General features: G+C 40.6%; 2 protein-coding genes and 1 long non-coding RNA gene across 8 annotated transcripts in view; 2 read left to right on the top strand and 1 right to left on the bottom strand.

Annotated features, from left to right (window-relative positions):
* Nucleotides 1-4,891: 4,891 nt before the first annotated feature.
* Nucleotides 4,892-6,522, bottom strand: orai1b (ORAI calcium release-activated calcium modulator 1b). Its single transcript, XM_015941473.3, has 2 exons — nucleotides 6,146-6,522; nucleotides 4,892-6,053 (listed from the first exon to the last, which is right to left on the bottom strand). Exons 1-2 carry the CDS (start codon nucleotides 6,257-6,259, stop codon nucleotides 5,496-5,498), a joined length of 672 nt encoding a protein of 223 aa, XP_015796959.1. The 5' UTR covers nucleotides 6,260-6,522; the 3' UTR covers nucleotides 4,892-5,495.
* A 55-nt stretch (nucleotides 6,523-6,577) lies between these two features.
* LOC129160910 (uncharacterized) lies at nucleotides 6,578-9,279 on the top strand. The gene is made up of 5 exons (XR_011520866.1): nucleotides 6,578-6,704; nucleotides 7,670-7,727; nucleotides 7,805-7,865; nucleotides 8,173-8,210; nucleotides 8,856-9,279. It is a non-coding gene; the product is annotated as an uncharacterized lncRNA (long non-coding RNA).
* A 4,230-nt stretch (nucleotides 9,280-13,509) lies between these two features.
* The window catches only part of kdm2bb (lysine (K)-specific demethylase 2Bb), a 42,603-nt gene continuing 35,854 nt past the window's right edge, over nucleotides 13,510-20,258 (top strand). For 2 of the 6 annotated variants that reach the window (XM_054744301.2, XM_054744299.2), the window contains exons 1-3: nucleotides 13,689-14,333; nucleotides 14,496-14,574; nucleotides 15,875-15,921. In XM_054744301.2, the coding sequence (XP_054600276.2) occupies nucleotides 14,069-14,333; nucleotides 14,496-14,574; nucleotides 15,875-15,921 (391 nt within the window). In that variant the 5' untranslated portion in view covers nucleotides 13,689-14,068. The other 4 variants (XM_054744300.2, XM_054744302.2, XM_070552302.1 and 1 more) reach the window with 4 other exon arrangements.

Below are 20,258 nucleotides of genomic sequence, written 5' to 3'. Positions count from 1 at the left end.
TAGATTAACATGTAAAGCTAACCTGATGCAACCCAAATACAAGATCATGAAACTTGGCTTGTGATTGAATGCAATCTACTGAAAAGGCTGTTTTGCTGAATTGATCAAATAAATAATAATCATACTTTTTAAAGAATCTCCAACATATTTATGCTGATGACATTCAACAGTACATCTCCTTTAAACCCTATGAGATGTCATTCTACTGAAACAGCTCCTCTTAGACTCTCTAATGACCTTCAGAGTCACAGTGATGCAGGGGACTGTTCTGTTCTGGTTCTGCTGGACCTGACTGTTGATTATTACCTGCTACTGGATAGGCTGAGAGACTGGGTAGGCCAACTGCTCTGGAGGGTTTTTTCTCTTATCTATCTGAGCGTTCCTTATCATGACCGTTTCTATGTTTGCCCTCCTCCACCTCTCTCACCCATGGTGTCCCACAAGGCTCTGTGCTGGGACCACTACTATTCCTCCTTTATCTGCTTCCTCTCTAGCAAATCCTGAGCTATTTTAAAGGAATCTTCCCTCTTTATGCAGATGACACCCAACTGGACATCTCCTTCAATCTCCAAGAGATGCCTAAGCTGCAACTATTACACACTTGCTTAGACTCTTTTAAAAACTGGATGGCTAGGAATGTTCTACTGCTGAATGATGACAAGGCTGAGATCCTCATCTGGTTCCCAACCTGATTCCCAAAGTCAGAGCCTCTCTTGTGCCACTTACACACTAGCATGGCCTCCACTCCGTGCCACCTACCCCAGCCCAGCCACGTTTGTTCCACACTGCCTTAGCAATATGGACGTAATTGAGCATGTGGGCGGTATGTGGTCTGTGATGTTGCAAGCGCACGTGGGCGGGGAATATGATCGAGAAGTCTGCGGTGTCTCCATTATTAAACAAAGTAGCCTGAGCAGTCTTGCTTTTGGAGACTCTCTGACTCTGATATTACATCCTGCTTTGATGTGTCTGGCAGCATTGTGTGTGCGCATGCCTCACAGCAGAGAGCAGAGAAAAATGGCTTCAGTCAGAGGCTCGTTAACTCCACAGCATCCAGAATGATAATGAATCACGCATGCAGGAAGCCCCCGTGGGCTGATTATGTCTGCCAGTCGGAGGCTACCCCTAATGGTATGCATGCTTCAGTCAGCAATGGGTGTGTTGGACCAGTTTGGCTCCAGGCAAACCTCCTTGAGAAGAGGGTTGAAAATACGTACGGTTACGCACAGAATAATCCAAGGCTACATAAATGAGAACTCCCCCAACCTGGCCAGGCAGAGTAGAGCTGATGCTAGTGTGTAACGGCCATTGGTCAGCTTGCTTCTAAAGCTGGGCAGACACTGTGCAACTTTTTTCACTCGTAGCACTCAGCTTCAGCTCAAACTGTACGACTTCATCGCAGGGCAGATCTCATGAGCCATGTGCTCACACTGTACGACCCAGTTCTCGGATGCGACCTGACTGCTCACACTGTACGTCTGGTAGCAACAAGTCGGACCAAAAAATATGCTAAAAATAGCAGTTTTTACACAACACGTCAGACTTTTTTTGTCTTGCCTGTTGTCCTTTGGGAGTGCTGCAGGAGGACACAGGGATTTATGGGGGTTGGATGAGGAAAACAAAATAAAGAAAGTAAATCTGTGTTTTGTGATCAGTTTAATTTGACATGAATACGACAAACACGCTTTCTTGACAATCTCTGTGAGTAAAAAAAAGTGTAGAAATAAAAACGAACAATGTGTGCTATTAGGGAAATAGTGGGCGAGCGGCGTTGATGCATGATTGAGCATGCGCCGTGAGTGGTTCTGATACTTTTTGGGTCGCAGCTGCTCGCAGCATCACTTCAACAGTGCGATACCCTCACGAGGGACGAGCAAAATATCAAACATGCCAGAAGTCCGTGCGAGCTCACGATTGCTGATGGGTAGCTGGTCACGTGGTGTTAATCGCCTCTCGTAACCCCCTGTGCACTACACGACGCTCAGCGCAAAACTCGCCCCGATCTTGTGGATTCTTGCACGAGTGGAAAATCGGGTCAAAAAAGTGAAAAAGTCGCACAGCGTATGCCCGGCTTAATACCAAACCCCCTGTCAAGAATCTCGGTGTGACCTTTGACCCAGCACTCACCCTGGATCACCCATGTCAATTATTTTGTTCAAGTGGAGGAGTTTAAGCATCTCTGGGTCTTTTCCACGAGTGGGGGAAAGATGGAGGACAAGATCGACAGGCGGATTGGTGCTGCGTCTGCAGTGATGTGAGCGTTGTAACGATCTGTCAGGGTGAAATTAGAGCTGAGCCAGAAGGCAAAGCTCTCGATTTACCAGTTGATCTACGTTCCAACCCTCACCTATGGTCACAAGCTTTGGTGACCGAAAGAAAGATTGTGGATACGAGCGGCCAAAATGAGTTTCCTCTGCAGGGTGGCCGGGCTCTCCCTTACAGATAGGGTGAGGAGCTTGGTCATCCAAGAGGGGCTCAGAGTAGACCCGCTGCTCCTCCACATCGAGAGAAGCCAGTTGAGGTGGCTCGGACATCTAGTTAGGATGCCTTCTGGATGCCTCCATAGTTAGGTTTTCCTGGCATGTCCATCCGGGAGAAAACCCAAAGGAAGACCCAAAATAGGCTGGAAGGACTATGTCTGTCGACTGGCCAGGGAATGCCTTGGGATTCCCCCGGAGGAGCTAGCCCAAGTGGCTGGGGAGACGGAAGTCTGGGCATCCCTGCTTAAGCTGGGCAGACACTGTGCGACTTTTTCACCTTTTTTTTCCACTCGTGTAAGAATCCACAAGATCGAGGCAAATATTACGCTGAGCATCGTGTAGTATACAGGGGGTAACGAGAGGCGATTAACACCACGTGACCAGCTACCAATCAGCAATCATGAGCTTCTTGCATGTTTGATATTTTGCTCGTCCCTCGAGAGGGTTGAAGCAGCGCTGCAAGCGGGTCGAATCCAAAAAGTACCAGAACTGCTCACAGCGAATGTGCAAGCATGTGTCAACACGGCTCGCCAGCTATTTCCCTGCTAACATGCGTCGTTTATTTTCATTTGTGCACTTTTTTACGCACACAATGACAAGGATTATCAAGAAAGCATGTTTGCCGTGTTTATGTCAAATTAAACTGATCACAAAACACTGATTTACTTTCTTTCGTTTTCCTCCTCCATCCCCCATAAATCCCTGTGTGTCCTCCAACAGCATTCTCATCCTAAAGGACAACAGACATCAGTAACAACACAAAAAAAGTCAGGCGTGTTGTGTAAAAACTGCTGTTTTTTATCATATTATTAGGTCCAACGTGCTGCTACTCGACATAGTGTGAGCAGTCAGGTCGCATCCGAGAAATGGGTCATACGGTGTGAGAACATGACTCGTGAGATTTGCTCTGCTAGGAAGTCGTACAGTTTGAGCTGAAGCTGAACGCTACGAGTGAAAAAGTCACAGTGTCCGCTCAGCTTTAGGCTACTGCCCTTGCGACCCAACCCTGGATAAGCGACCAAAAATGGATGGATGGAGTTCTTTTGTTCGCTCTTCCTTCTTTCATCTCTGGAACATTGCTAAAGTGAGTCCCATTCTGTCATGCTCTGAACTTGACATTGTTATTCACACCTTCATTTTCTCCTCTTTAGACTACTGCAACTCTGTCTGAGCAAAACCTCCTCGAAATGTTCAGGTAGCTCATAATGCCTGTACTCAGCTTCTAACCAAATTGTTGAACTACCCCCATGTCACTGGCTGCCGGTTAAGGTAACACAGAAGAGTTTCCTGCTTCTCCCCCTACTGGTTGAAAATGAAATTACAATTGTCGTTACCAACCCTGCAAGATCCTGCTGTAGCTACCGCTAACAAGAAGCTAGCACTAGCATGAGTAAAAAAAAAATCCACACTGATGGAAAAAAATAGTATTACAAGTCCACTATGTAATAGATCAGTCTGTGATTTTGTAGCCTTCTTTAGCTCCCTCAAACTAGTGTAGGCCACACCAATGTTCACTCTGGTTTTTGCTCTTTGCTTCGCCTCCAAATACATTACTCTTTTACTTTTATTTCCATGGTTAGTTGCTGCTGTGGCCCCCAGACTCTGGAACTTTCTCCCCCTGAGATCAGAGGACTCGGTGGTCTCCTTTAAAAAGCAGCTGAAAACTCACCTGTGTTGGCTTTGGCGTGACCTCCTGCTTATCCTCTTCTTCCTCACTAACTTCTTTTTATGTTGGTGTTTCTGCAATTTCTGTCTTTTTTGGGATTTCGGGATTATGTATTTATTTTGTTCAAATTGTTTTCTGAAAAGTTTCTCCCATTTTTATTGTTCTCACAAAGCGCCTCGTGATTTATATCTCGTGAGGCACAGTGTAACACATTGTTTCTTCTTAATGCTTACTTATAAATTGAAATAGAACTGATAAACATTGGTCGACTGATATTTATCGTTATTAATATATCGGCATTAGCCAATATTCCTCTTCCGTGGATCTGATTTAAAGTCAGGCACATCAATGGGCAGCCCGGTGCTACTACCACATCTTATTTAAATGTATATTTACGTTCCTAATAAACACCTTTATTTAATATTTGGTCAGTTTATTGACTTGTTTAACTTTGGCTAAATGTTGATTTTAATACTGTGCACTGAACAAAATTAAGATTTCAGAATTGAAAAACTGATTAAGTTCAGAAATGTTGTGCATCCACTGTTGTGACATTTTAGCAAGTAAACAAAGAGGAAAACATCTAGATATGAAAATGGGTTAAATAATCATCAGTACACATTGGCTATATCAGTATCGACAACAGAAAAACCCATACGAGTCTATCCCTAATTCTAAATACATCTAACACAAGACTCAATCTAGTTTAATTACAAGGGCAAAGATCGAGGGGAAAAACGAACAGGTTCCTACTGAAGGTTTTGTTTGGAAAACTCTTAAATTACACAGTAGATGTCATGTTTTTTGAGTTCTAAATGCCAAATCCCACGGGTTTAAAAATAAAGTGTTTATTGTACCACCACAGCTTGTTCTGAAGAAGGCAGACATCTAAAAATACTTCAGGTTTGGCAGGAGTTAAGTAAGTGAACACAATTACCAAGAAACACAAACATAAATGGTGAGCAGCACAATAAATCCTATTAATTATGCAGAAAAAGTTAAATAGATGTTCACAAAACAGCTGTGCAATAATACGCATAATCACAAGTAGTACTTGCTGACTGATAAATAAATCCAGCAGGCAACAGACAGGAATCCAAGTTAATGAGATGTCTGCTATAATGAGTGACAAAATGTCACATTTAAGACAAATTCAAGCTACATACATGCCGTACAGCAGATTCATTCACAGTTCAAATGTACCTTCAAAAATACAGCTCTTTGTAAAAGTCAGTTTCACACAAGCTTGAGATTTTGACATTCCTAAAAAAAAATTTTAATCTAAAGTCGTGGCTTCTGTCTTGTTGAAATCACAAGACATCAAAGTTCCTACAAATGCATGCACCCATCTATGGGAAGTGGGAGCTTGGCGATTGCAAGATGGAAGAATCCCCTCTGTTGTCAAGCTCATTTTGAAGCCGGGTGAGGTTAGAAAGCTCCTCAAGCTCCTGGAACTGTCTGTCAGTCTTGTGGCTCACCAAAGAGCGATAGAAGTGCACAGCGAAGACTATAAAGACTAAACCAAAGGGGACCATAATGGAGGTAGACGTAATAGCAGCAGCCACGCCTGATGACACTGTGTTATTACTGGATTTGATGGGTTTAATGGGTAGAAATTTGACCCAGCACAATAGAACCACCTCAGCGAGGAAAAGCAAAGTGCCAATGACAGTAGAAAAAGCCCAAGCCAGTTCGATGTGGCGGTGCATCCGCTCATGTGGAGACTCCTTAACAGAGTTGAGATTGTGCACGTTGCTGACAGCTTCTATGTTGGGCAAAATGCACGTGCTGACCATGAGGGCAAACAGGTGAACGGCCACGAGCACAGTGGTGCAGGCACTGAAGGCGATGAGGAGAGCAGGCGGGTATGGATAACTGTTGTCCAGTTGCACTTCCACCATAGCCACCTAGAGGGGAAGGAAGCAAGGAAACAGCTATAAACACTCACACCTGTGCTGTCACGTGACGACTTTAAAGACTAGCTAGAAGCGAATGTTACCATAGCGAACCCAGAGAGGAGAGCTGAGGTTCGGCTGGAAGCTTTCAGCTTGGCTCGGCTCAGGTACAGCTTTCTCCAGGACAGAGCTTGTAGTGAGTGCTCGTTCAGACTCATGTTGCGCCAAATTCCTAAAAAAACACACACAAAACAAACACCGAGTGGCGCAGCTGTTTGTGGTTGTGGCGCTAAATAAACGACGGCCAAAAGAGTCCAACTATGTCCACTTCCAAATCATTTAACTTAAGTCTTGTGTCGGAACAGCGGAAGCTAGATTTCTTCTTCGTCTTGTTTAACGGCGGTTGGCAACCAGTTTAATGCAGCATTACCGCCTCCAACTGTTCCGGAGTATGGGCCAGCCAGACAGTGCAACTACCCCTGACTGCATCCCGGAGATCGGGGCGGGGCTAAATGTGGGCGGGGTCAAACGTTTAGAGGTGGGCTGAGACAACTTTTTGACTCCTGCGTCCTGCCCCTCTCTCAATGGAACCAGGAAGCCGCTATGCTATGTGTGTGTTCAATGCTGTGGCTGGGACAGAGGGAAGTAGCTGCCAAAATGGAGGTAAGCCAGTATTTTTCTTTCTCTGTTTTAACAGTATCGAGGACCAATGTTGGGCGAACGTTTGATAAACTTGGAAATTAAAGGGTTTTTTCCCATTATGAGTTTTAGATGATACATATAGCCTATTTTACATATGCGGGGCGACTTACTTTTGAGGACAAATGTTTACAGGGTTCCCGTGGAGTCTTAAAAGCATTGAATTTATGAATTTAAAAGTAATACCGTTAAGACTGGAGAAATCTTCAATTTTGGCATCTGGGTCTTAAAATTTGTGTTGGATGTAAGTTTTCTGTACTGCATTTTTCTTCTGAAGTTCATCAAAATATTCCAAACAAGTGATGACACCAAGAGAAGCATTAGTATTAATAAAGGGTAATAAAATTAACAATAATAAAAAAAAATGTCTTAAAATTAAACTAAAATATAGGCAACAAAAATTATTGTTAAGGTTCTAATGTCAAACCAGAGATCCGGTTATACTTTTAACCATTTGTTTAAAAATATAACCGATCTTCTACCAAGTGCCCACCCAGTGTTTTGTCAAAATATATTGGTAAAGATATATAGATAAATAAATGAAAACTAGTTCAATAATTTTATTTTATTTATTTACTTTTTTGCTGATAGTGCCGTGAAATAGGTATTAATTTTCTAGATGGCTTTAGAAAGATCTTAAACAGACTTAGATTTAAGTTGAAGAAACCTGTAGGAACACTTTTATAGCTTTGGGGAGATATGTTGTGTGGTCATGATTACTTTTTGGTGGAAAATATATTTTACAGGGGGAAATATGTTAGTTTTTTAAGCTTTTTATGTTCGTATCTGGGTTCTACACCTGATGGGCTTTATTATTATGGTTAGAGTGCTAATCTGATATGTGTATATAAACGTTTTGCTCAGTCAAGTGTCAACAGAATAACATGAATGTTTTCATAGTGAATGAATGTTGTCATTGTATCACCAAGGTCTGAGGAAGACAGAGTGCAGGCATGAAAAAGACGGAGAGAGGAAAGAGTAAAACCGGTGAGAGACAATCTGATTAATTCTTGTAGTTTTACTGTTGCTTGCAGACTAAAGCATAATTCCTTCACTTATTTCAGGGCCTGGAAGTGGTCCCTCCTAAGAAGTCCTGCCTTACTGAATGAGTCTGTGCAGCATCAGGTATTGTTCAAACAAGTATTATTGTACACAACCCCCAAGGTTGTCGAAATGGGATGTGGGAAGATTCAAGATTCAACCTTTTGTCATATGTACAGCTTGAAAAACACGCTTTCTGCACAATGAAATTCTTACTTTGCCAAGATTAGAAAATTAAGACCGTTCCAGACAGAGCACTTTTTTTTTCAAAGCAAGTTTTTCAGTCATTTCTCTATTTTCATTAAACCAGAATACTAAGCAACTGATCTTTTTTACAACTTGCACTGTTAATATGCTTTTTATGAACCACAATCTGTTTCCTTTCAAGCAGAGGCTGAGAACTTGCTGGAACTGGACACAGGGAACAGAGTACGTTTTATATTGTTGGCTTTTCTGGTGTCATTGTTTCTTCTCCAACCTCTATTTTAATTAGAGGTGTCAAATAATTCCATTACTTGCAATTCATTTTTTACAGCCATGATTAACATGTTTTATATACTTTAATTATGTTAATCATTTTTAATCTACTGCTTCTTTATGGGACTTTTAAATAAACCAATTTCTTTTCTTTTACGCTTCTTGCTGGTGTTCTTGAAGGGTTGATGTAAACTCATAAGTTGAAGGGTTGACGTTACAGTGACAAGACCGGTGAGAGATTAGCTGCAGCAGTGTTTATTTCAGCAACCTTGTTATCTTTACTCTGTTTTTTTCACCCTTCTTGCAACTTTTTCCAAAGTTATTGTTACCATTTGGATGTAATGGGTGTGTCGCTGAGCATCAAGGCTGCTGACAGCTTCTCTCCTGTATCAGATGCACCTCCGTGCTGCAGTTTGGAAAGACTACAGCATCAGCTGTTTGGTTAGCTGTTAGCATTGAAAATAAGGCTTATATTATGTTCAGTTATTAGATTAAATTAAAAGATTAGATTACTTACAGATCATACATAATTAATGTAAAATACGTTTTTAATCTCTTGACAGCAGTAATTTTAATATTGTCTTTATTTTTGATTAGGAGAATTCTCTGCTTGAGGACACCTTTGAGGCAGCAAGGTGGTGTACCACAAGGTCCTTCAAAGGAAGCCTTTCCCTTCCCCAGGTCATCACCATGGACAGGGAAGCTTGCCAGAGGGCAGTGGAGAGGTTATGCTTCTGTGATGGCCTGGATGAAGAGGAGATGAACGATTGCAGAACCGTTCCTGTTCAGTTTTCAGTCCGACTATGAGGAGTTCTGCAGAGAAATTGAGGAAAAAGGGAAGATGAAGGTGTTTTCTGGTTTTGAAATGCCATAGTACAGCGGTGTCACAGTTTTTGCATCATTTTTCCTCCTCACATTGTTTTTTTGGAGGTTTTGTGTGCTTTTTGGTTCATTTGTACTTTTTTTTGTTTTTATTCCTGTGTTGGCTGTTTGCTCCATTAAATTTACCTTTTTTGAAAAATGTAGTCTGCATTCTTGTGTGTCTCACAATGTCTCACCACCCCACCTCAAACCCTGGCATGTTTTAAGAAGTATCAGCACAATTTAAGTCTCTGGTCCTCTTAATGTAGCTGATATAACTGAGTGTACAACAAATGTACCCGTGTCTGTCTACTGTTTTACAGTCACTTGAGAAATGACTATTAAAATAAAGGCAGCACTGATAAAATAAACTATTAAAATGGTTTTGACAGGTTTAAAGAATAGTCTATCAAATGCCTGAACCTTTTATATAGGTACCAAAAGTATAGCTAAAAGACACAAATACCTATGTGCTGTAAATACACATACCATACAAAAGTAGAAAAAAGAATATCAGAACAGATTGGATCAAAAATGGCACCTGCAATTATCTGCTCTTTAAAATTATCATGACATACAGCAAACAAGTCATTTGATTACCAATGTTATGCTTTACATGAGTTTTGTGGGTTTTTAGGGCTTTCTAATCCTTAGGAGTTACTCGCGGTTTACCGGTTCCATTGAGAGGGGCAGGAGTCAAATAGTTGTCTCCACCCACCTCTAAACGTTTAACCCCGCCCACATTTAGCCCCGCCCCGATCTCCGGGATGCAGCCAGGGGTTACTCAGACAGTGAGCTCACAATCATTGAATCCTATTCTTTCTTTCTTTCTTTCTTTCTTTCTTTCTTTCTTTCTTTCTTTCTTTCTTTCTTTCTTTCTTTAATTACTATTCCTGAACAAAGACATAACAGAACAAGGTACAACATTAAGGGACAAACTCTCATGGCGGATGTAAGCTTAAAAACAGGCTAGGGGGCTTATCAAAGAAAAGGAAAATAACATACAAAACAAAGGAGCATGATTTACATAGGAAACTCAAAACAGTTAGTTCTCAGTAATTTGCCGTGAGATGATTCTTGCATTTTTCCATTTTACTTAATGAAGAATAGAATAGTTTAAATTCATTCAAGAAGCATGGGAATGAGGGCTTGGTACCCCTCCACTTATTGCAATGGCTGTGATATTTGGCTAACAATACAACTATATTGATAGTAGGCTATCAGAAAAAGTCACATTCAAGTCCTTCACATAGAACAGAATATCACCAACTTAAAAAAAATCTGTAGTAAGTTTGAGATGAATCCATTCACTAATGTCCTTCCCTTGAATCCTATTCCTCCACTCCCCCTTCCCTCTCATTTAATCTTCTTCTTCTTCTTTATTCATAGATAACATTTTACAGTTGTTTACATTTGCAAAAACATACATTTAAGAGTTGACAATACGAAAATAAAACAGACAGAAAGATAACATAGAAAAAAAAAGAAAAACATACAAACATAACACTTAGGGATCTGCTGCGTCTAGATTGAAATGATGAAATAAATTGATAGTCTTGGTTAATTTGTTGTTTTTCTTTTTCAAATTTTCAACGTTGTTCCAATAATTCATAAGGTCTGTAATTTTGAAGTTATAAAAGGGGGGAATGCTTTTCTGAAAAATAATTTTGTGTAAATAATTTTTAGCAAAAATAATGATCAAATTAATTATATATTTTTCATTGGATGATAGATGAGGGTTAGTAACAATAAGGATTATTTCAAATTTGCTTAAAAATATCTAGCTTTTTGGAAATATATTTTTGTAGATGGAACCAAAATAATGTTACATGAAAACAATCAACAAAAATATGCTCAATCGTTTCTCCCTTACAACCACAAAAAGAACAGATGTCAGAGGCATTTGGTGAAAAAAAATACAGATGTTCACTTTTGACGGGTAATTTCTGTGTACAAATTTGAACAAGACTTCTTTTATCTTATTCAAAATAACGTATTGGTGAGGTAGCAGAAAGATCCTGTTCCATAGCTTTGCATTCATTAAAGTCCATCGGTGTTTACATATCGGTGTTGATACAGGGTCAATTACTTTTTATCTATCACATATCTAGCACATTTATGATGTATTCTGATGTATTCTAATGTACTTTTTAAAAAATTCTTTCACTCTCATATTTTACACAATACATAATTACATGTTCAACAGATTTTTGCTCATTGCAAACATCACATCTACCATTTTCATGTTTGTTCATTAAATATAACGTGCTCTTCAATCCCGTATGACGTATGCAGAGTCTGGTCCACATTGTTTCTTCCTTTCTGCCTTTTCCTCCTTGTCTACCTTTTCCAACTCTAGGATTTATTCTATATTAAAACCTTCCCTTATGTTCCTCATCCCATTTGCTTTGCCACATTTTCCTAATGCTATTTTTTTAAATTAAAAATTTAGCTTCTGTTTTAGCAAGATTGCATTTAATTGTTACACTAACTTCTCCTAAAGCTTTCTTAGCTGATTTATCTGCCATCTCATTTCCAACCACACATGTGATGGAACCCAGACAATCCTATGAGTTCCCTGATTCTGAATACTTTTCAATAAAACCATCATCTCACATATTAGATCATACCTTTCACTCTTGTTACGTGTCCTAAGATTTTCAACTGCAGACAACAAATCTGTATATAATATTGCTCTTGTATTACCCATTGTAGAGCCATCCCTATTGCTATTAATTCTGGAGAGAAAACTGATAATTAATCTGTAATTCTTGCTGAAAATTTTGTATCCAATTCAGAAATCACATAGACAACTGCAACTCTTCCTATGTCCGGTTGTTTTGATCCATCAGTAAAAATTTAAATATATCCACAATAACTATCCACAGATCTCATGGCAAGTAGACCACTGTCCCCTTTACTCTTTCTAATCTTTTCATGTAGGCACGTATACCGGCATCAACCATGGAGGATATGGTGGATGAGGAACAGATGGACCAAGCACCAGGTTACCCACTCCAGCCATCTCAGCGTTGTCCTGCACATTCATGCTGAACGATTCTATTTTTCTGTTCAACCGATACCGTGTTGGAATAACAACATTTCTAGTTGGATGATCTTCTTTGCTCCCTTTCAAATAGACAAAATATGACAATGATATCTGTAATCTCCTTGCTCTAAAGGCATTTCACCTGCTTCAACTTGAAGTGCACATCGGGGAGGATCTCATTGCACCTAAACAGAATCTAAGGACAGCACCCTGAATAACATCCAGCTTTTTAAATCTTGATTTCGCTGCAGATGCAAGACATAATCAATAACAGATCTAATCAACCCAGTATACAGTCTTTTAGCAACCGCCCCCCATTCCTTACTGCACAAACATCTGTTTATATTCACAACTTTTTTACACTTATCAACTAGTTTATCAATATGATAATGTCAATTAAGTCTATAATCAAAATGCATACCCAGAAATCTTATACAACTTACTCTTTCTAGATCTCTGCCATACATCTGAAATTTAAAACTGACTTCTATTTTCCTGTAGAAAAAAAACACAATTTTTGTTTTTTCTACATGAAACCTAAACCCCTATTTACAGGCCCATTTTCAACTGTGTTGCTTTTTGTAAACTTTTAACTGTGAATGTAATAATTCCCCCTTTTTCCAAAGAGCTCCATCGTCTGCAAATAAAGACTTACCTATATTACACTCAATATAATCAAACATATCCTTTATCATAATTGAGAATAAAATAGGTGGGATAACACTTCCTTGAGGCACTCCATTTTCTACACTTAAACATTCAGAAAGACACCCATTAATCCTAACTTGAATCATTCTATTATAGAGAAAGTTTTTAATCCAGTTATACAGTTTGCCATCCACTCCCATTTGTCTAACCTTAACTAAAATCCCATCTTTCCAAAGCAGATCTCTCTCTCTCTCTCTCTCTCTCTCTCTCTCTCTCTCTCTCTCTCTCTCTCTCTCTCTGTCTCTCTCTCTCTCTCTCTCTCTCTCTCTCTCTCTCTCTGTATGTGTTTTGTTCTTGTGATTTTTATCTGTAGAGGCGTTATATTTAAGGTAGGTTGTTGCCATGTTTAGGCTACACTTTGTTTCAGATTAATAAATAACATTAAAATATAATAACGTTTAACTTTTTCCAACCCCCCCCCCCCCCCCCAAACAAAAAAACCTTTTCAGAAACGACAACAAACGGAATAAACTAGCAATTAAAATGCAAACATATATTCTTTAAAACGCAAATAGACACAAGTTTGTAAGTCTTATAAGTCGCTTTGGACAAAAGCGTCTGCTATATACATAAACATAAACACGAAAGCAGCACATGCCGTCACGTGGTCCAACAATGTTTTGGTTCCTGACGGTGACGTAATACACAAAAACATGGTTCCCTTGTTTTGAACCCGTAAAGCGTGCTAAGCGCTTCGTAACTCCTCCACGCATGGGGACGCTTTCTCCGCACTGAGTGGCTGGGAAACATTCAAAGACTCGATGGCTGAGTCCGCGGAAACGGGTGCTGAGTCCGGACGGAGGCTGGTGTGTACCATCTGCCGTGTTTACGTTAGCTAATACTGGCAGCGGGCTAGGTAGTTAGCGCAGCTAACAGTTGCAGCTGAAAAAACGCTGGGAAATTCATCATGTCACCGAAGCTTTTCAAGTTTTTGAAAACGGAAGCAAGCGAAATATGTTTCATTTGAGATTTAATAACTTCTGCAGTATGTGGAAAAACAGTCTGTGGCAGGGAAAAAGAGACACATTAAGGTGTTGGAGTGAGGTAATGCAAACGTTTAGTTATTAAAAGCTGCCTTCCCTGGTTGGAGCACGAGACGTCACATTTAGGAAAAATTATGTTGCCATGGTAACAGAAGTGGTACCCTCACACATCTGGATATTCAAACCTTGCTCCTGTTAGGAAGTTGGTCATGATGACATTAACAGTCGTTTATAAATCAGCCATACTGACCGCTGCGGTGAAGATCAGGAGGCCCCTTTGTGACAGAGTTTGCACAGTTTTGTCATGTAAATGTTGTTTTCAATGCCAGCGCTCCATCTGCCGGAGGATGTACGATGAAAATGAAGATCTGTCTGATGTGGAAGAAATAGCAAACATCCGAGGTTTCAGTGTGGAGGAAAAGCTTGTTAGTGACAGCTACAATGCCGATTTTGTCCACACAATGGATGGCAAAGGTAAAGAAGCACAAAGCTTGAAACCTTTCTTTACAGTTAGCTGCTACACCCATCATGCCATGTTGCATTAAAATGCAAATCTTACATAAAAGAAAAAGCATGCTTTTAGTTCAGTAACGGATGGTCAGCTTTGGAGTAAAACACACGCCTGCTGTGTTGCAGATTTCACTTATGAATACGTGCAGAAGGAGGCCCTCAGGATCCCACTCATTTTTAAAGAAAAGGGGGAATTAGGGATCAGGTGAGGTCGTTTTTCAGCGTGATATTTCCTATTTGAGCTTATTGATATAACTGTTAGCAGGAATAACTTTAGTTACTTTAAAGTGTTTAAGAACACAGCGTACAGGTAAAACTGGAAAAATCAAAATATGGTGCAAAAGCTCATTTCTCATTTAGGCTCAGGAAGCCTCTGCAGGTGTTCTGGATTCATTAGCTGTTTAGATTGTGACACTTTGAGTCTAGAACATTGAACCTTTTCACAATATTCGAATTGTCTGAGATTTTGAATGTGGGGTTTTCATCAGCTGTAATCCATAATCATCACAGTTATAACAAATATCGGACTTTGCATGTAATGAGTCTATAATTAACCTGTTATTTTAGTCTTTAGGTTCTACCAGTGTGTCCTCTGTGGGGGCCAACTGCCCTCGGAGCAGGGGTCGGCTGTGGCTGCTTGGGTGTTTCTGAAGGTGGGCGTCCTTGCCTCGCCTCCTCTGGGTGCCCTTTGGTAGTGCCCAGGCTGCTGCTGCTTTCTTTTCTCAGTTCATCTGTACTCAGCCAGTTGTCCTTTCATTGTAGTTTCTGTGTGTGTGTGTGTGTGTGTGTGTGTGTGTGTGTGTGTGTGTATGGGTTGGGGTTGGGGTAAAGCGATTAAACTGCACTCGATGTATGAAAAGCGCTTCATAAATAAAGTTTTAATTGATTAATCTATTCGTTTCACCTTTCAAGTTGAATTATTGAAATAAATGAACCTTTTTCACCATATTGTAATTTTTCCAGTTTCACTTGTATGTTAATTATTTATTTACTTACAGTGAGTTTTAATTTAGAGGGATTCCAAAGTCGTCAAAATTCATCAAGAGTACTTCAAGATTTTTTAATTAAACTTTAAAGTAGATTCATAAATAAAAATCTTTTCCTTTGCATTATTGTTGCTCAAATATAAATTTGTCTTGCAAAAACAGTACAGGCACAAACTGCAGGTATTTTCTGTGTGTCACACAGCATGTTTGTGTAAGTTGCTATTGCTTTTTTAAAATATAACACTAAGCTGTTTTGCTTTTTAATATTTGAACATAAAAAGCACAAAATTGTCTTCATAACTTAATCAGAACACAGTTAATTTAATTTCAACATTACACCTGCAGTTAATTTTAATAAAATGCATTCATAGCTCCACATCTCTAATCTGATCTACTAAATCTGATTACTTATTACCTAATCTTGTTATGGGAATAATCATTTATGTGCTGTACAGAGATCATGTAAGTTTTAAAATTGTAGCAATGTGACTAAATTAATCAATTTTTACGCTTTTGTAGGATGCCTGATCCAGAGTTTACAGTTGGTGAAATAAAAGGATTAGTTGGTAAGTGGACTGCTGCAAACACAAACAAGCAAATTTATTTAATCTTTTGTCATATAAGGGCTGGTAAAATATGCTTGTTATTAAAATCAAAGCATCTTCATTTGTGAAAATATGGAGTTTAGCTAACTTATTAGGATCTTTCATAAGATTATTAAGTTTAAGGATTTTAAAGTGTTTCTGCATGCTAAATAAAACATTCCTTTAATGGTTTCAAAGTTTAAGTGTTCATAATATGGTCCATTGTCAATATTAATATGAAATGCATTTTTTTTTGTTTTTAATTAAACGGAAGAGCAAGCAGTGCTTTGAAAAGTCACACATGCATGTTTAAATAATAAAAATGTAACATTATTAGTTTTTATAGTATTTCTTTATTTTTGCCTCATAAGTAAATAATAATAGAAGGTGAAAGTTATTGATAACACATATTATCTTACTTTCCACATCTTTTGGCTGCATAATAGATTTCCTCACTATTGAGTTTTTATAAATCTCACTCTAACGCTGTCATCTAGTGGGGGGACACGGTATTGTTATTTTTAAGATTCTTGCAGCTCTACAGGTCCTTCTAAAAAATTAGCATATTGTGATCAAGTTCATTATTTTCTGTAATGTACTGATAAACATTAGATTAGATTCATTACACACAACTGAAGTAGTTCAAGCCTTTTATTGTTTCTAATATTGATGATTTTGGCGTACAGCTCATGAAAACCCAAAATTCCTATCTAAAAAAATTAGCATATTTCATCCGACCAATAAAAGAAAAGTATTTTTAATACAAAAAGTCAACCTTCAGGTAACTATGTTCAGTTGTGCACTCAATACTTGGTCGGGAATCCTTTTGCAGAATTGACTGCTTCAATTCAGCGTGGCATGGAGGCAATCAGCCTGTGGCACTGCTGAGGTGTTACGGAGGCCCAGGATGCTTCGATAGTGGCCTTAAGCTCATCCAGAGTGTTGGGTCTAGCGTCTCTCAACTTTCTCTACACAATATCCCACAGATTCTCTATGGGGTTCAGGTCAGGAGAGTTGGCAGGCCAATTGAGCACAGTAAGACCATGGTCAGTAAACCATTTACCAGTGGTTTTGGCACTGTGAGCAGGTGCCAGGTCGTGCTAAAAAATGGAATCTTCATCTCCATAAAGCTTTTCAGCAGACTGAAGCATGAAGTGCTCCAAAATCTCCTGATAGCTAGCTGCATTGACCCTGTCCTTGATAAAACACAGTGGACCAACACCAGCAGCTGACATGGCACCCCAGACCATCACTGACTGTGGGTACTTGACACTGGACTTCAGGCGTTTTGGCATTTCCCTCTGCCCAGTCTTCCTCCAGACTCAGGCACCGTGATTTCCGAATGACATGCAAAAATTGCTTTCATCAGAAAAAAGTACTTTGGACCTCTGAGCAACAGTCCAGGTGCCTCATTTATCAAGCTTGCTTACGCACAAAACGGGTCGGAAAACTGCGTAAGCAACTTTCCACGCAAAGTTTTGGATTTATGAAAGAAAACTTAGCGGAAAAATGTGCACAACTTTAAGTTGACTAAGGACCTTGCTTACGCACATTTTGGACATGGAGAGCACCTGCAGTGCTGCTGCTGAGAAGGATAAAATGATGAAATCCTGCAGCATTATCACTTGTACTGCTTCATGTTCACACAGAACAAGACCCCCCCCCCCCCACACACACACACACATGCGTGCACACTCACACACATGCGTGCACACGCTCACACACACACACACACACACACACACACACACACACACACACACACACACTCGCTCACACAAACACACACACACACGCTCACACACACACGCTCACACACACACACACACACACACACACACACACACACACACACACACACACACACACACACACACACACGCACAGCCTGAAGCGCAGAATACGGAATGCAGAATATCAGCAGGGGGACAGATTGAGACAGAATGTCATGTGTCTGTGACAGAGTGTGTCCTGTCACTGTGACCCGATTGATCATGCGCCCTGGCTGCTCGAATAAGGCAGATCTCCGTTTGGCTGACTGGTTAGTGCGCGTGACTTTCACCCGGGAGTCTGGGGATCAAATCCTGATCGGATCATTTTTTTTTATCCGCCACAGATCTCTCTGAAGAACTCAGCATTGACGGCTTCAGCAACGCTGTGCCACTCCGGATTTTCTATTATTTGTTTTGCAAAAGCACTTACTTTCATTTCTCCACCTCACCCACAAGTACCTGAATTTCTGCTTGTGAAATAGCGCTTCCTTTATCTGCGGTCGTGATTGAAATGCTGCTACAAGCCGGCTTATGTATATGCATGAGATCCACAAGGCACTTTGCATTGACTATTTATGGCAGTAAGTGGGCGTGGTGAGGGCGGGATGTGACTAAAATGCAGCTGAGAAACATCCTCATTAGTCTCTGATTTATGAAGCGGAGATTGTGTGCAGCTGTGCGTACTCCATGTTTGATAGATCACAAACCTACTTGGCGTAAGTAAATTTTTTTTGCTGAGCTTAAGTTTGGTTTTAGTAAGGATTCTACACAATGTTTGATAAATGAGACCCCAGTGCTGCTTCTCTGTAGCCCAGGTCAGGTGCTTCTGCTGTTGTTTCAGGGTCAAAAGTGGCTTGACCTGGGGAATGCGGCACCTGTAGCCCATTTCCTGCACACACCTGTACATGGTGGCTCTGGATGTTTCTACTGCAGACTCAGTCCACTGCTTCCGCAGGTCCCCCAAGGTATGGAATTGGTCCTTCTCCACAATCTTCCTCCGGGTCGGGTCCGGTCACCTCTTCTCGTTGTGCAGCGTTTTCTGCCAAAGTTTTTCCTTCCCACAGACTTCCCACTGAGGAGCCTTGATACAGCACTCTGGGAACAGTCTATTCATTCAGAAATGTCTTTCTGTATCTTACCCTCTTGCTTGAAGAAGAAGAAGAAAATATAATTTCTATAGTGCCTCAAGTTAAAAATCATGAGGCGCTTCACAAAAACAAAAAAAAAAAGTAAAAATATAAAAAAGCATTTAGAAAATGTTTAAAAATATATTTAAAATGAGCAAAAATAGGCAATTGGGATTTAAAATGAAAAATGTTAAGAAAGAGAGAGAGTGAATAAGAAAGAGGGAAATCAGTGGATCCTGAGGAAGGTGGAATAGGCGGGGAGAGCAGAATAAAGAGAGAGTGGTTGAAGAAGGTCATACAAAAGCCAGCTTGATCAAGTGAGTCTTCAGCAGTTTTTTAAAGGAGACCACTGAGTCCACTGATCTCAGGCTCAGGGGGAGAGAGTTCCAGAGTCTGGGGGCCACAGCAGCAAATGATCTGTAACCTTTGGTCTTTAGCCTGGTGTGCTGCACAACCAGTAGGCTTTGATCACTGGACCTCAGGGACCTGCTGGGGGTGTAGGGAAGATCACCAATGTAAGATGGTGCTTGTCCATGTAAGGCCGTATAGACCAGAACCAGGATCTTGAAATGAACCCTGAAGGTGACTGGCAGCCAGTGAAGCTGGAGGAGAAGCGGGGTGATGTGGGTGTGTTTGCAGGACTTGGTCAGAAGCCGAGCACAGGCATTCTGAACCACCTGTAGATAGTTCAGGGAGTTTCTGCTCAGACACGTGAAAAGAGAGTTACAGTAGCCCAAGCGTGAGGAGATGAAGGTGTGGATAACTGTCTCAAGTTCAGAGCGAGACAGAATGGGACTCAGCTTAGCAATGTTCCTGAGATGCAAGAAGGAAGAGCGAACAAGAAGACTGACATGAGAATCCAGGGTGAGAGCTGGGTCAAAGGTCACGCCAAGATTCCTGACAGAAGGTTTGGTGTGAGAAGCAAGTTCACCAAGAGAGTCTCTGACTTTGGGAACCACCTTGTCTGGGGCACAGATGAGGATCTCAGTCTTATCTTCATTCAGCTGAAGAAAGCTCCCAGCCATCCAGGTTTTGATAGAGTCTAAGCAGGTGTGTAACAGCTGCAGCTTAGACATCTCATGGGGCTTAAAGGAGATGTACAGTTGGATGTCATCTGCATAAAGATGGTAGGAGATTCCTTTGAAGGAGCTCAGGATGTGCTGAAGAGGAAGCAGATAGAGGAGGAAGAGCAGAGGCCCCAGCACAGAACCTTGTGGGACACCATGGGTAAGAGAGGTGGTGGAGGACCTAAACTTGGAGACGGCCACAGAAAAGGAGCACTCTGAGAGATAAGAGGAGAACCACTCCAAAGCAGATCCTGATAGGCCTACCCAGTCTCTCAGCCTCTCCAGTAGCAGGCGATGGTAAACAGTGTCAAAGGCTGCAGTCAGGTCCAGCAGGACCAGAACAGTCCCCTGCA

Source organism: Nothobranchius furzeri, chromosome 6, assembly GCF_043380555.1.
Source record: "Nothobranchius furzeri strain GRZ-AD chromosome 6, NfurGRZ-RIMD1, whole genome shotgun sequence".
In the NCBI taxonomy this organism is placed as follows: Eukaryota; Metazoa; Chordata; class Actinopteri; order Cyprinodontiformes; family Nothobranchiidae; genus Nothobranchius; species Nothobranchius furzeri.
The sequence above is the reverse complement of the archived record's forward strand: the minus strand, read 5'-3'. Positions and strand labels throughout refer to the sequence as shown.

What these genes read in the sequence shown, in the direction of transcription:
- orai1b (XM_015941473.3), bottom strand. Translation starts at nt 6,259, where the DNA reads ATGAGTCTGAACGAGCACTCACTACAAGCTCTGTCCTGGAGAAAGCTG. An exon ending in TCCTCTCTGGGTTCGCTATG is followed by an intron (nt 6,054 to 6,145) that starts GTAACATTCGCT and finishes CTTCCCCTCTAG; the next exon opens with GTGGCTATGGTGGAAGTGCA.